At 32.2% G+C, this 15,161-nt stretch overlaps 1 protein-coding gene across 1 annotated transcript; it reads right to left on the bottom strand.

The window, feature by feature from the left end:
- Nucleotides 1-1,356: 1,356 nt before the first annotated feature.
- LOC140447253 (cytochrome P450 6a2-like) lies at nucleotides 1,357-11,615 on the bottom strand. The gene is made up of 5 exons (XM_072539806.1): nucleotides 11,130-11,615; nucleotides 5,527-5,940; nucleotides 4,924-5,196; nucleotides 4,281-4,529; nucleotides 1,357-1,620 (listed from the first exon to the last, which is right to left on the bottom strand). The coding sequence occupies exons 1-5, from the start codon at nucleotides 11,554-11,556 to the stop codon at nucleotides 1,460-1,462; spliced, it is 1,524 nt and encodes a 507-aa protein (XP_072395907.1). The 5' UTR covers nucleotides 11,557-11,615; the 3' UTR covers nucleotides 1,357-1,459.
- Between the last annotated feature and the right edge of the window lie 3,546 nt (nucleotides 11,616-15,161).

Here is a 15,161-nt window from a genome sequence, read left to right as displayed (position 1 = left end):
TGTATGTATACCTATGTGTATATGATTATTACATACGTATATTTTTGTGTTTCTTAATAAAGAGTTAATATTATTTTATTTTGTTTTTTTCATATATATTTTTAATGACTTCGGAACTGATTTATGTAGGCGTCAGCAAGTTCATTAAATGATACACCTATTTAAATGAATCAGAAGGAAAATAGGAATTGGTTGGTTATTTACTTGACCAATTACTTTCTAATATCACATAAGTGATTTCTATTTGTTTTATTGACAACTAATGAAATCCAAGTACCTATGTGATTCATTCCAACTATTTTGAAGGTTGGACGTCTAAAATTTCCGCTTTTTGTGTAGTCGATAACGAACCTGTCTTTAAAATGTAAACTTGGTTAAGCAGAAAAATAGAAACAGTTGTTTTATGATTTGTATATTAAAATATTTGTGTTGTTTGGTTGTGTTTTCTAATATAATGTGCGTTTTGTTAATACTAATTTCTATTCTGTTGTCTATAATTTTGTTTTTCTTAATTTTGTTACAAAAATTCACCAAAAATTTATTTTGGTAATTAGTTATCCACATAAATCTGTAGTTTTGAAATTCTTCTCTTTTTCTTTCCAATTTCTTCTTCTTGCCACATAGTTTTCGATTGCATTTTGGGTATTTCCTTTATTTCTTTGTAATTTGGCCCTTTTTCTTGCCAAAACATTCCTACATTCTTCATCGAACCAGTCTTGCCGTCTTTTTATATGCTCTCTTCCTATACACTTTTCCGCTGCTTCCGACATGGCTGTCTGTATGGTATGCCACTCTTCTTCTATATCCTGTTTGACTGGACTCTCTAGTTTTTTATTTATTTCTTCCCCTAGTCTGTTTACAACCTGCTTCTCTTGAAGGCGCTCTAATTGGTAATTTAATCTATCTATAATCTATCTATAACAGATTAAGGAGTTATTGGTAGTTCTTGTTTTAGTATTGCTATTATTAGTATATATTGTATGGTCACTGTTGCTATCTGTCGCTTTGTAACTCCTGCAATCGATTATTGCCTTATCATGTTTGCTTTCAATTAGGACGTGATCTATCTGATTTTTTATTTTTTCATCGGGAGAAACCCATGTTACCTTATGAATATCTTTGTCATCAAAACTTGTGCCATATATAGTATTATAGTTGTCTTCATTTTGTTTCTTTAGCAAATTCTATTAACTTTTTCCCGTTTTCATTTGATTCCTTATGTAAACTTCGTCCCCCTGTTATTTTTATATATATTACTTTTTTTCGTATTTCTGTATGTTCGCTATTAGTACTTGTACTGATGTATGTCCAAATAGCACTGTTGAAGATGTCTCGTGTTCAGTTGTTTGGTTCAAATATGGTTACACTAATATTTTATTTAACATTAATTTAATAAGTTATCTATTATTACAACATATATTCGAACAATACAAACAAACAACATATGAAAAGAGCACTATTACAATTTTTCCAAATTTAGCCACAATCCTCCCTGAACACCTGTGATGAATGAAGGGACAAGCTTGATTGGAGTTTCTGTTTTTTCATTTAGTGTAATGCGGTAATTCTTCAGAAGTGTTACTAAACCACACTTAGATTGTACTTTACCAAATCTCATACCTATAAATGAAAAAAATCATTAATTAGTATCAAAGACACTGAAGAAAAATTTTTCTTTTCATATATATATTTTAAAGGCACATTTACCATGGTGCAAGAATATTTGATTTTCAAAACGATGTCCGAGTTGAGAACCAAAATATCAAACATGAAGAATTTAAATATATCCATAAAAACAAAAAAGGGAAGGATAGAAAAGAGTTCAGTTGAACTAGTCGAAAGAAACTCATTCAAGTTGTAACCAAGAAAGGTTTTAAGTACTTGTGTTAACTTGCTTTTTCAATCTAATGGTATTCAAAATTACTTAAGAGTTGATAAAATGAAATTTTGACATTGTAGCGTTTTAAATTTTTTTAATTACGAAATATTTATATGTTAAAAATTTCTAAAGACGCCCCTGTTTGTGTGTTTGCCACGTTTAAAATAATCAATAAAAGGCGTATTGTTTATCTCGTAGTAAAGACGTATTAGCACTGGGAGTGTTTTTTTCTTTATTTACATTCAAAATTTCCCATTTCGTTCATGTTATTTCTAACTATAATATTTCAAGATTTTTTTGTCGCTGAACAACGATTTGTTTACATTCAAGCCCCCAAATATTCCGGTTGAAAAGAGATTCTTAGACAAAATATTGCGAGTCAGGTACTCAATTTTTCTAAAACGTAATAAAGCTGGGAATATTTCAATGTTTTTTTGTCGGTTCGTTGCTAAGAATGAGGTCAAGAAGGGTAGATTGTTTGTTTAGGTTCATAGACCACAAAAACTAGCTGTGAGGCGCGAGGGAAATTTATTTTGGTTGAATTTGTAAAATCTAACGCAAGGGAGTCAAGCAAGAGATTTCAGAGTAGATTTTGAATCGAAAGTCGATTCAATTTTTTTTTGTGTAATATCTTAAGACCGGTTAAGGTGATAATACTCTTTGCATAATGGCAATTTAGAACAAAGTAATCATCATAAGATTTGTGCAGTACACCGGAACTGAAGAAATTTTGGAAAATGATTATATAGGATGTCCCACCAGCTTTGTTGTCGTTTGCCTGCTAGATCCAGCCCCATCTGTGTCAGATCTTCGTTCCTGCGTAGAGAAATGGTTTCCTTTTTGTCCCAGTAGAGAGTTTTGTCCTTGCAGCTCCAATCCCAGAGATAGCAAGTTTTTCAAAGTTGAGTGGCAAAGTTAGTGAATCAAGGTAACATTTAACATATTAAAAGAGGTTAGTCTTTGTATGTGGGTATATTTTATTTTATAAAAACCCTTAAAAGGGCAACATTACAAGCACGAACGTTTTCGGAACAACTGTTCCATCATCAGGTTAAAATGCAGGTTAACATGCCTGAGCCACCAAAATATTTGGGTAAAAACCCTTTAAATTGAAAAATGTTACCGAAGAATGTACATGATGTTTATATTATTATATGATGTTTAATATTTTAATTAGATTTTACTTCAGGTAACATACACCCATACTTAAGCATGGGTGTATGTTACCTGAAGTAAAATCTAATTAAAATATTAAACATCATATAATAATATAAACATCATGTACATTCTTCGGTAACATTTTTCAATTTAAAGGGTTTTTACCCAAATATTTTGGTGGCTCAGGCATGTTAACCTGCATTTTAACCTGATGATGGAACAGTTGTTCCGAAAACGTTCGTGCTTGTAATGTTGCCCTTTTAAGGGTTTTTATAAAATAAAATATACCCACATACAAAGACTAACCTCTTTTGTTATACGTGGTATACAGCCAGCTACAGGAATTATTTTCCTTGTGGATTTTATTTAACATATTAATTTTAAAGTAAAGACAGACATTTTTTTGCTAAAGTAATAATTGCTTTCATAACAATTTAAAAATTGTAATATTTAACAATTTTAATTTGCTTGTATAGAAAAGATATTTCTTATATAAGGTTAAATTTTAAGATATTTTCATAAACGGGGATATCCTTAATTTTTAATAATCTAATTTGGCCATATTAATAAATAACTTAGGAACCATTTCGAAGATTTTTGTAGCAATCTCCTTTGTAAACAGATAAGCACGTAAGTTTTTGTTAATTTTGTTATTATGTTATATAGTATATTTTTGGTGCAATCTGTATTTTTGATAACTGTTTGTTAGAGACACAAATAAATATTTAATTTATTGCTCCAACCATTTTGTTTATTTTAGTTTAGAAAAACCTCCTAACCTTTTTTGTGTGTTTACTTTTTAGGAAGGAAGAGCCCTTTTCTCCAGCAAGTTTAGGATCCTTCAAAGTGGCGCCCTTATTCTAAATTGCTAGAAGCCCTTCCTTGTTGTTTTATTTGCCCAGTTGCCCAGGAGATTTGTGTAAATATTCTTTTATTTCATTGTGTAGATACCCCAATCCGACCCATTTATTTCAACTTATCCACGACCCCAGCTCTCCAGCTAACCCCTGAGTGCCGTTCGCACATATAACGATTGTTTTGCTGGCCCTATCTTCGCCCCCATAGTTTCTCTCCCCAATTTTCTACCCCTATGTTCTTACCCTGAGGTAGGCAAACTATAATTCGTTACAACATATGGTTGCAGTATAAGTAATTTCATCATAAACATGTCAAAATAAGAATAATGAATCGGTGAAAATCAATAATATAATAACTAATGTTCAAATGAGTAACAGCAACTTACCTATACATAATCTAGGACCTTCTCCAAATGATAGGAATGCGAAATTAGATCTACCGACGGAATTTTCTTTACTAAATCGATCAGGATCGAATTTTAGAGGATCTGGATATATTTCTGGATCGTGTTGAACGGCCTGTACTGGTATTTGTACAGCTGTGCCTTTGTTAATCGTGCAATTAGAATCTACTTCGTAGGTTCGTGTACAAATTCTTGGAAGTATTGGTATTGGTGGGTATTTTCTTAGGGTTTCTAAAGAAAAAAAATATTGGAATACAAATAAATGGAACACTTTTGCAATATATTGATTATAATATACTCTCTCTTCGCGATTTGGTCAATGAATATGCCTTCAGAAAGTTGATTAAACAGTGATCATATCAACTATTTTTTGGCTCCGAATTTATTATATTTTATAAAGTCAATATATTTAGTTTATTGAGTTTATTTCAACACACTAGTTTCGCTTTTAAAGGCTTCTTCTAAATTATACAATAGCCAAAAACTTTATCACCATTATACTTTCTATAGACACAATATATTTTTAATTTGCAAGATCTGTTAATACTACTCTAAGTGAAACATTTAATATGTCACATTGTGAAACCATTTACTATTAAAACCATAGTTTATTACTTTTACTTACCCAAAACAGTTTGTTCCAAATATGTCATCTCTTTTAGAGCTTCATAAGTCAGTTCACCGTCGTACTTCTCTAAAACTTCCAAGATTTCAGCTCTTAATCTATCTTGAATATCTTGATTTTGGGCCAATTCTACCAAGGCAAAAGTCATTGTGGTAGAGGAAGTTTCGAATCCAGCAAGGAAGAAGGTCAGAGAGTGAGCGGTTACTTCTTCAATCGTGAGGAAAGGTTTGCCATGAGTGGATTTTTTCATTACTTCGTCATCTGTTACAGTTCCTAAAAAAAATCATTAAGTCAGAACACATTAAAATACATAATGAGACAATCTGTTCCTTTTTGAAGTAACTGTTATATACCATCCCGTATAAAACCATTGTAATCTTCTACTATAGAAACTGTATTACCATTCATTTCCTAATCGAGTATAATTACGATCGTGCCCTATAGAGGGCGTTGGCTCTAAGTTATCTACAAACTTCAAATACTTTTCTGGGACAGTTCTAGTATATTGATCCGTGTATAAATTATTTATTTATCAAATATTCTTAAGTTGTTTAATAGTAGTTTTTAATAGTAACAAAATATAAACATTTTTTCGATATTTACCTGTATTTTTAAGTTCTATTAACATCTGCAAAAAGTCCTTTCTGTAAATACCATTCTTTTCCCTGTATTCAATTGTACTCCTCACAAGATTAGAGAAAAATCTCTCAACCTCGTCATCAGTCTGTTTATAACGAAGAAGTGTTAGCATTTTATTTGAACAGTACTTTCGCAGTATTTGCTTATATTTCTGTCTAATTCCGAAGGCCCTCTGTCCTTGAATTCTGAATTCGTTGTCTGGCTCGATCATGCATTTACAGTCAATACCAAAGGCTACCGATCCAATAATATCAGTGGTAAATCTAGCAAGTAGCTCCTTGATGAAGATTGGTTCTTTCTTAGCTACTTCTTGTGCTAATAATTTTTCGAAGCCTTGTGATTGGGTGGCAAGGATGTGAAACATCATCTTCATTTTACCTAAAAATTTTAAATGATAGGTTTAAATAAAATATAAATGTATTGAATACAATAAATTTAAATATTCGTCAAAAAATATATTAATAAAAGTATCCAATCTTCTTTCTGCTTCTATTATATGTAAATAGTACATCAAGTAATCCTTCCAACCCCATTTACCACCTTACTACCTCTTATATTGCCATTCCAGCAATTACCCGCCCGTGTACTAAATAACACTGGCCTATCTCGATTTGGGTACTGGCCATTAGACCAAAAACTTGTTGGCAAAAACTATGAAAGCTGAGTTATATTTTATTTTCGCAAGCGGATGAAAGTACCTACATCATGGAGTTGTTGCCAGTATCTGTCGTGAATTTCAACCAGAGTATTTTCCTCTTACCCTGCGGTAAGACCAACACTGCATTCTAACTTTGGTTTCTACTATAGTAGATGAAAGACTGAATAGAGACATAAGTTTAGTAAGGAGCTCGAATGAGGGCATAGAACCAATGATGAAGATGACAAAAATTTTAAAAAAAGTTTCGGTTTTCATAATAGATTTGACCTTGATATACTCTTTAATATATTGAAATCAGTAAGTAATTAATAATTAACTAAGACAAATGAGAAACTATACTTTAAATACTTATAGATAACATTGTTGTTGGTTACTAATATTAAAAAATTTAATCTGTGAATCCTTGAATTTTATCTAATGAATGTCTAAAGTTAAACAGAAAAATTGTTTCAAGGTAATTACTGCAGACATACTACAAAAAACCAATCTGGGATTAGTTTATTAAATTTTCCCCAAAAATATACTGATATATTTAATGACTATAAACAAAATTACCAGAAAAACAATCTACCGTAAGCAAATTTTGCGATGTTCTTAAAAAATTTTAACACAGGGTTTAATATTAGTTTTTTTGCATCCAGAAAAGAACGCTGTGAGTTATATGATGCGTTTGAAAATGCCATAGAAGATGCTAAGGAAATATTGGAATACAAGTATGTATTACATTTGGAAGAACAGGTTGATTGTACAGGTCGATTGATAAATCGAAGATAAATTCACCTTCTATGCTACAACTTCATGGTGTCTGATTTGAAAACTGATTCAACGGAATGCTACTTGTAGCATGAAGGGCATGGAAATGGGTGAGGTGTAAAATAGGCTCATGTGTACTTAATTTCGTAGAAAAAAAAAACTGATTACTTCTAATAATGAAGCTGGACTTGACTTCGTTTTCTTTTCAGATAATTGTTATGTATATTTATGCTCTGGGTAAATACCCTAAAATATATGCAATAACCCATAAATATTTAATAAGTGGACATAAACAGAATGAATGCCATTCTGTTAATTCAAGTATCGAGAAGTCTATAAAGAAAAGTTTAAATCTGATCTGATCTATGTTCCAAGTGAATACGCACAAATCATTAGTTTGGCAAAAAAAAAGAAAGAACCCTACCATGTAAATGAATTTGGTTATTTGGATTTTTATTCCCTTAAAAATTGTGTGACGATACAAGGATGATAGACATCAAATCTTAGAAGATTACTGAAGGAAAGGTTTTTAAGTTAAATCAAAAAAATCTTACCACCCTCTATTATAAAACCTCGTATAAAGATGAAGAGTTCAAGCAAGTAAATATCTGCCGAAGAAAAAACAATACCATTCCAGGTACCCTATAACAGGCCTACGAAAGTGTAGTTAGCATTAAAGAAAATAAGAAAAAAGATGGATTTAGTAAAGAATTAGTTATTATTCAGCATTCTATAACTCTTTGTAATAATAAAGACAAAAGTTTTTTCTGTTTTTCTTTGTGTTTGTATTATTATACTCTAACAACGTGATTTTTAAAATGATAATATCTTATTCTAAAAAAGTGTCACAATATTGTCATGTTTCTATTTTTTCACTAGATACTGCAAAAATTGAATTATATGAGAAAAATAATGTACCAATAATACTGAGCTAATATATTCCAGTTTAAGACTACCTGAGCTACATGATGAAGAAACTACAAGAAAAATATATCAAGGCTGGCCTAGATATTAACCTCGCGAAAACAGAGTACCTATCTACAAGTTAAGAAGTCATAGAAGATCTACAGATTGATGACAACGTAACAATTCAAGGAAAGGATAAATTCAAATACTTGGGGTTTACACGAGAAAGGCAATAACAGATAAAGAAATTACACAAAGATTAGGACAAACAAGAACAGCAATCCGACAACTTAACTCAGTGTGGTGGGATATACACCCAAATATGAAGACAAAAACACAGATTTATAAAACATTAGTGCGAAGTATTATGACTTATGGGGCTGAAAATTGGATCATACACAAGAAAACCAGCAGTAAGATAGTAGCAACAGAGATGGAATGCCTGCGAAGATGCTGCAGAGCAACAATAATGGATAGAAGAAGTAATGACGAAATAAAGCAAAAAACATCAATAGAAACAGACATACTAACATATATAGAACAAATCAGCTTGCATTTACTCATGAAACTAACAAATAGATGTTCAACGGAACTAAAATCTTTGACATTAATTAAAAAAAAACGTTTTTTGAGTTGTGACAAATTTTTAGCGGAGGGACTATAGGTACTTTTCCATCAATATTGATGTTATCGATTAAAAACCAGAAAAAAATTTATGAGTTTGGAAGAAATTAACTTTCAACGCCAATTACTATATTTTTGTATAATTATATATTTTTTAAAAATATAAAAGTTAGAAGACATGTTTTTTTGAAAAGTGAATGTGGATGTAAATAGTCCTAATGTCGTATTATCAAGTTCCAGCTTTACCCTTTTTAAGAGAAGTATACAAGCAACAGAAGAAAAAAGAAGTTGGAAAAAGGCTATAAAATCAATTCAACAATTTTAACAAAATAAAAATCCGTGTTAGTAATAGTAACAAATCAACAGGAACTATAAAACTAGGTTAATGTCAAACTTTTAACCAAGTTTAGTGTCAAAGTCATAGCCAGCTGTGTCGATTTGGTTACTGGCCATTAGACCAAAAACTTGTTAGTGAAAACTATAAAAGCTCAGTTCTATTTACAAGCAGATGAAAGTACCTACATCATGGAGCTGTTGCTAGTATCTGTCGTGAATTTCAAACAGGGTATGACTGAACGGGTATGGGTGAACAAGTAAAACGTGTGGTGTTAAATGTGTTAAAGTATCATCTGAACTTAAAAAATAATGGTGACAGCTTGACTATTACTGTGAAAAAAGTTTCGAAAATGTTCGGTATGACTTTTCGCAAAATTTATGACATATGCGAAGAGGTCCAGCGAGGCAAACTGAAACCGGTACAAAATCTGGAATAAGGAAAATTATCCATGATTTTTTTAAAACATACCGTAATACAGCATAATGAACAGAGTGAAGGATGATAAGGACCTACCAGCTTTTTCAAAAATCACATTTATTATAAATTAACCAGAGCAATCCAAAGTCTGTATAATGAAACGACTGCAAAAATTAAAACTGGATGAAGGATATCTGAGGGATTTAAGGTCACGAAAGGAGTAAAGCAGGGTTGCTGTATTTCGCCTGCCTATTTCAAAATTTATCTGGAACAAGCACTCAAGCTGTGGAAAAGAAAATGTAATGGCATGGGAATCCCTCTTAACGACGATACTACACTGTACACCTTATGTTTCGCTGATGACCAAATACTGATTGCTCAGGATCATGACTACTTGAGTTACATGACTCGGAAGCTAATAGAAGAATATAACAAATGGGGTCTCGAAGTCAACAGTAAGAAAACTGAAACCATGTGTATTGGAGGGACAAAGCAGTCCATTATATTAGACGATGGGGTAGAAATTAGACACTTTGATGAATACAAGTACCTGGGTATGAAGATAACTCAAGATGGAACACTCGATGCTGCTATAAAAGACAGAAACATACAGGGAGAAAAACCATATCCATGATGAACGGCATTATGTGGGACCAAACAATATCTAAAGCGAACAAACAACTCATATACAACACCATACTTAAAAGTGTAATCACATATGGCAGTGAAGTTTGGCCAATGAAACAAAGAACAGAGAAACTGTTACTAGCAACAGAAATGGACTTCTGGAGAAGAGCAGCAGGCAAATCAAGAAAAGATCGGATACCAAATGAGAGAATATGAGAAATGATGGGAGTCAAGCATACAATAGTTGATGACATAAAAACAAAACAGTTAATATGGTACGGCCATGTACAGAGAATGCCAGATGACAAGATTCCGAAATAGATTTTGACGTGGACGCCACAAGGAAGAAGAAAAAGTGGAAGGCCGAGAAGAAGCTGGAGAGAGGGAATTGAAAAAGAACTGGAGGAAAGAGAAATCCCTCCAGGCCTATGGTTAAATAGAGAAGAATGGCGGTTAGGAGTCGGAAGGCGTCAGAGAACGCTGTGCACCGATAGTAGTAGTAGTATTATAAATTAACCTAAACATAATTAAATTTTTTTTTTATTATTGTTGGAATTATTGTTTGGAGCAAAGAATCACAAATACCTTACAAATTAGGTACAGGGACCCCTTAAAAAGTAATAAAGTAGCATATGATATGATTTCATTACTAAAATATAGGGCATTCCATTTAACAAACCCTAGAAAATATTTATTCCAAGTTTCGACCAATCCTGCATATCAAAATTAAACATTTGACTATTTTAATTTTAGAAAATAGTAGACTATATTAGAAATCATTTGATTGAACATAAACAGACTTTTTTATGTCAAATCTTTTTAATTCTACAGAGTGTTAAAATTGATACGAAATTAATAAAAAAAACGTAAGTATTTTTTAAACTACCTCATTTAAGTATAACATTGTAAAACCATGTATTAAAAAAATGACAACATCGAGAGAAGTAAAAAATGTAAAAAAATACAGGGCGTTCTATTAAAATAAATAAAAAGTTTTTTCTACTATGTCAATATGAGGAGCCCTACATATCTGAAAATATTTTCAAAACATAATCTGTGCTCCAACCTTTACCTAAATATTTTTTTCTTATCTGTTACAACAAAAGAGTAATTGAACTTTCTCACACTAATGGCGCACCCTGTATAAACGGCCATTGGTAAAGTTGTAGGCTGATCATTTACATAAAAAATCATATGTAAAAATAAGACTAATTGTAAATTAGAAACAAGTGTACAAATAATTACCTGAGGTAAAAGTAGGAGTCAGCTTGGCTCTGTGATTCCTCCATTTTTCTCCTTCTAACATAAACAAGCTTCCACTAATAGGATCTACCTTTGTATTAAGGTACAGACCATGGTCAGTAAAATGTCCAAAGTCCTTTGACATTACATTCTTTATTAATTCCAAATCAACAGGTATCCATGTAGGTTGTAGCAGCTGGTAGAGTCCTCCATATTTCAATCCTTTCTTTTTTATGTCTGAGTAGAATTTCTTGTAAAAATCAAAGCTTGATATTTTACCCTTTTGTACATCTTGGAAGCTGCCGACTGGAAAAACTGGTTCTACGGTATATACGCCTTTTCTGTCCCAGTACCCGTACACCCATTTTACGTAGAGATAAGCAACAATGGGTAGGGCAAGCAAAAAGTAAACAAAACAATATGATAACATCGTGTTGTGATTATCAACTTACTTTAATTTTTAGTTAAAATAATATATTATATATACTAAATTATACTTTTGATATCATCTTATCATACACTTAAACAAATTTGTGAATTGTTTCGAGATAACCACATTTTAATGTATAGTGTAACTAATAATATCTGTGCGTGATAGGTAACATTAACAAACGATTTAACATTGAATTTAATATTATGTTTTTAAATGAGATAGACATAAACATATTTTATATTGACGGCCATGTATTTTCAACACTTTTCGGTTCATTCCGCTCTAGTCATTCAGTTAATAACGAGGTACATTAAAAATATATTATTTAATATACTCCAGTCGTCGGAGATTAAAATGCCACTGCACCTCTAAACATCATACGAACAAGCTGAAGATTCCTAATAATATCAATTTTGAGATCCCTAAAAAGATGCAAAACAAGTTTGCCACCACTACCCCGAACGTTCCCCTAAAACTCCCCATCTTCTTTTTATTGCGCTGTCTCCTTTCGAAGGTTGGCGATCCAAATGACAATTGTAGCTGCTTTGAAAACTGCTGCACGAAAGATTTCTGTGGATGAGCGGTCAAACTATCTCTTCGGGTCTTTTAGCCACGAGTTCTGGCGTCTTCCAACTGATCTTTTGTCCTGCACTTTACCTTCCTATATGATTTGTAGTAATTCATATCTTTCACCTCTCAACACATGACCCAGATATTGTATTTTTTCTCTTTGATTGTGCTGAGTAATTCTTTTTTTTACTCATAAGCCGAAGTACCTCACCATTGGTAACTTTTTGTATCCATGGAATTCTCAACATCCGTCTGTATATATACATTTCAAAGGCATCTATTTTTTTTATGTTTCAGAGTCCAATGTCCAACTTTCACAGCCATAGAGCATAATAGAGAAAACGTAACATCTGATTATTCAAATTCGGAGCTCTAGACTAAGGTCTGATCTTGTAAAAAATGTTTTCATGTTCATGAGTATTTTACTAGCTTGTTTTTTTCTTGACAGTGTTTCTTTTTTTTTTGATTACACTTGCTGTTGATATTTGCACCTAAATATTTTATGGAAGTTACCTGTTCTATTATTTGTACCTTGGCGAACAAATGTACGTTTGTTGGTATCGTTGAAAATACTAGAATTTTAGTTTTGGAAACATTTACAGGGTGTTTCAAAAAAAGGTAACCCCGCCTCTTCTTCTTCAAGTGCCGTCTCCATCAATGGAGGTTAGCGGTTATGGTGGCAAACGTTTGTCTATCTTCAGCTGTTCTTAAGAGTTCCTCAAATCCAAGTCCTGTCCAGTTTCTGATATTACGTAACCAGGACAATTTTTTTCTTCCAATTCCTCGCTTTCCTTCTATTTTGCCTTTTATTATCAACTGAGGGATGTAGTATTTCTCGTTGCGCAACAAATGCCCTAAATAACTGGTTTTTCTTCTTTTGACTGTTCTCAATAGTTCTTTTTCTAAATTGAGTCTCGCTAGTACTTCTTCATTTGTTTTTCGTGCTGTCCAAGGAATTTTTAAAATTCTACGGTACACCCACATTTCAAATGCCTCGATTCTATTCAGGCTCTTTATTTTTAAAGTCCATGTTTCGACTCCGTAGAGAAGAACAGACCAGATAAAGCATTTTACAAGTTTTAATCTCAATTTAATATTTATATGTGTATCGCAGAATAGAACGCGCATCTTAAAGAAACTATCCCTAGCTTGAGCAATTCTCGCTTTAATTTCTTGTTCTGGGTCCAGCTTGCAATTAATCCAACAGCCAAGGTATTTGTATTGGTTTACCTGTTCTAAAATATTCCCATTTATTTTTATAGGTAAGGGGATATTCTGTTTTCTTTGGATCACCATTACTTTTGTTTTTTTTTCGTTGATCTTCATTCCAAACTCTCGACAAGCATCCTTAAGGTGGTCTATAACCCTCTGTAAGTTTGTGTCTGTATCAGCCAGTAGGACAGTGTCATCTGCATATCTTATGCTAGATATTGGTTCTCCATTAATTTTTATTCCTGTGGAAAGGTTTTCCAAGGCTTGCTTGAATAGTAGTTCCGAGTAAAGATTGAACAGCATAGGGGATAGTATGCATCCTTGCCTTACTCCTTTATTTATACTAATATTTCTAGATGTATGATCGTCGATCCTAATCTTGGCACTCTGCCTCCAATATAAGTTCTTAATTAATCGGAGATCTTTGCTATCCAAGTTGATGCTCTGCAAGGAATTTAACATTTTATTATGGTTTACGCGATCAAATGCCTTTTCAAAGTCTACAAAACATAGAAAGACATCCTTTTGTTGGTCGTAACACTTCTGCAGCAGTACTTGTAATGAAAACAAGGCCTCTCTGGTCCCCATTCCGGCTCTGAATCCAAATTGATCATATCCAACTTCTTTTTCACACCTTTTGTATACCCTATTGTGAAGTATTTTTAATAGAATTTTAAGCATTTGGCTCATAAGACTTATTAATCTAAAATCTGCGCATCGTCTGGAGTTAGCTTGTTTTGGAATGGGAATAAAAATAGATTCTAACCATTCCTCTGGTATTTCCCCAGTATCGTAGATTGTATTAAACAAAATTACTAACAAATCAATGTTATTACTTTCGATCAATTTAAGTATTTCAGGATAAACTTCATCAGGTCCAGGGCTTTTATTGGTCTTTAATTGTTTAATGGCATATTCCACTTCGACTTTTAGAATTGGTGGGCTTTCAGTGACATTATTTATTGTAATGTCTATTCTTTCATCTCGGAACAGCTGTTGTATAAATTTTTCCCATTCTTCTATTTTATCTTTGGTGTTATGAATTAACTCTCCGTTGTTATTTACCAGTGGGCAATGTTGTTTTTTGTGGATGAATGAAAATTCTTTCACCTTCTTGTACATATTAAAGTAATCATGTCTATGTTCTAATTCTTCTATTTCTTTACATTTTTCTTCGAGCCATTTCTCTTTTGATTCTTTTATTTTCCTTCTTATTTCTGTATTTAATCGTTTGTAATCGCTTGTGTTCTTATTTTTGTATTTCCTCCTTTCGTCTATCATCTTTAGAATAGCTGGTGTCATCCAGTCTTTTTTTGCCATTAATCGTGTATTTGGAATTTCTTCCCTTGCAGAATTGACGAGGATGGATTTTATTTGTTGCCAAGTTGTATTTATATTTTGGATATTTATTTGGGTTCGGTCTATTTCTGAGAGTTTTTCATTTAGTTTTACAGTGGTTTTATCTTTAATCTGTACATCTTTTAGTAGTTCCATATTAGGTTTGTTCTTCGGCTTTGCATTTTTTATTACTTTAATTCTTGTGCGAATATTTGCTAGCCTCTAGGGTAAGTAAAAAACTGAAAAATAATTGGGGTTTGCTTAGTAATAAATTTTTGTAACGCCATCCGTTTTCAAGATACAGGGCGTTGAAGAAAAAAAAATTTTACGCATTTTTTACGATTTTGCCGAAATTACTGGCAACATTGTAATGAAATTTTATACGAATATGTTTTGGAAGCTGATACATCCCATGTATTTGTTTTTATATCTGATTCTCATAAAGGGCGCTAGCTACACGGATCGTACTAAGTATTAGTCAA

Source organism: Diabrotica undecimpunctata, chromosome 8 (assembly GCF_040954645.1).
Source record: "Diabrotica undecimpunctata isolate CICGRU chromosome 8, icDiaUnde3, whole genome shotgun sequence".
In the NCBI taxonomy this organism is placed as follows: domain Eukaryota; kingdom Metazoa; phylum Arthropoda; class Insecta; order Coleoptera; family Chrysomelidae; genus Diabrotica; species Diabrotica undecimpunctata.
This window is presented reverse-complemented; position numbering and strand designations above follow the sequence as displayed.

Bases quoted from the DNA above. Each gene is read 5' to 3' on its own strand.
- LOC140447253 (XM_072539806.1), bottom strand. From the start codon at position 11,556: ATGTTATCATATTGTTTTGTTTACTTTTTGCTTGCCCTACCCATTGTT. The intron at 4,530-4,923 runs GTAAGTAAAAGT...TTTTTTCTTTAG, and splicing joins TTTGGAACAAACTGTTTTGG to AAACCCTAAGAAAATACCCA. The intron at 1,621-4,280 runs GTAAGTTGCTGT...TTTCATTTATAG, and splicing joins AGGTCCTAGATTATGTATAG to GTATGAGATTTGGTAAAGTA.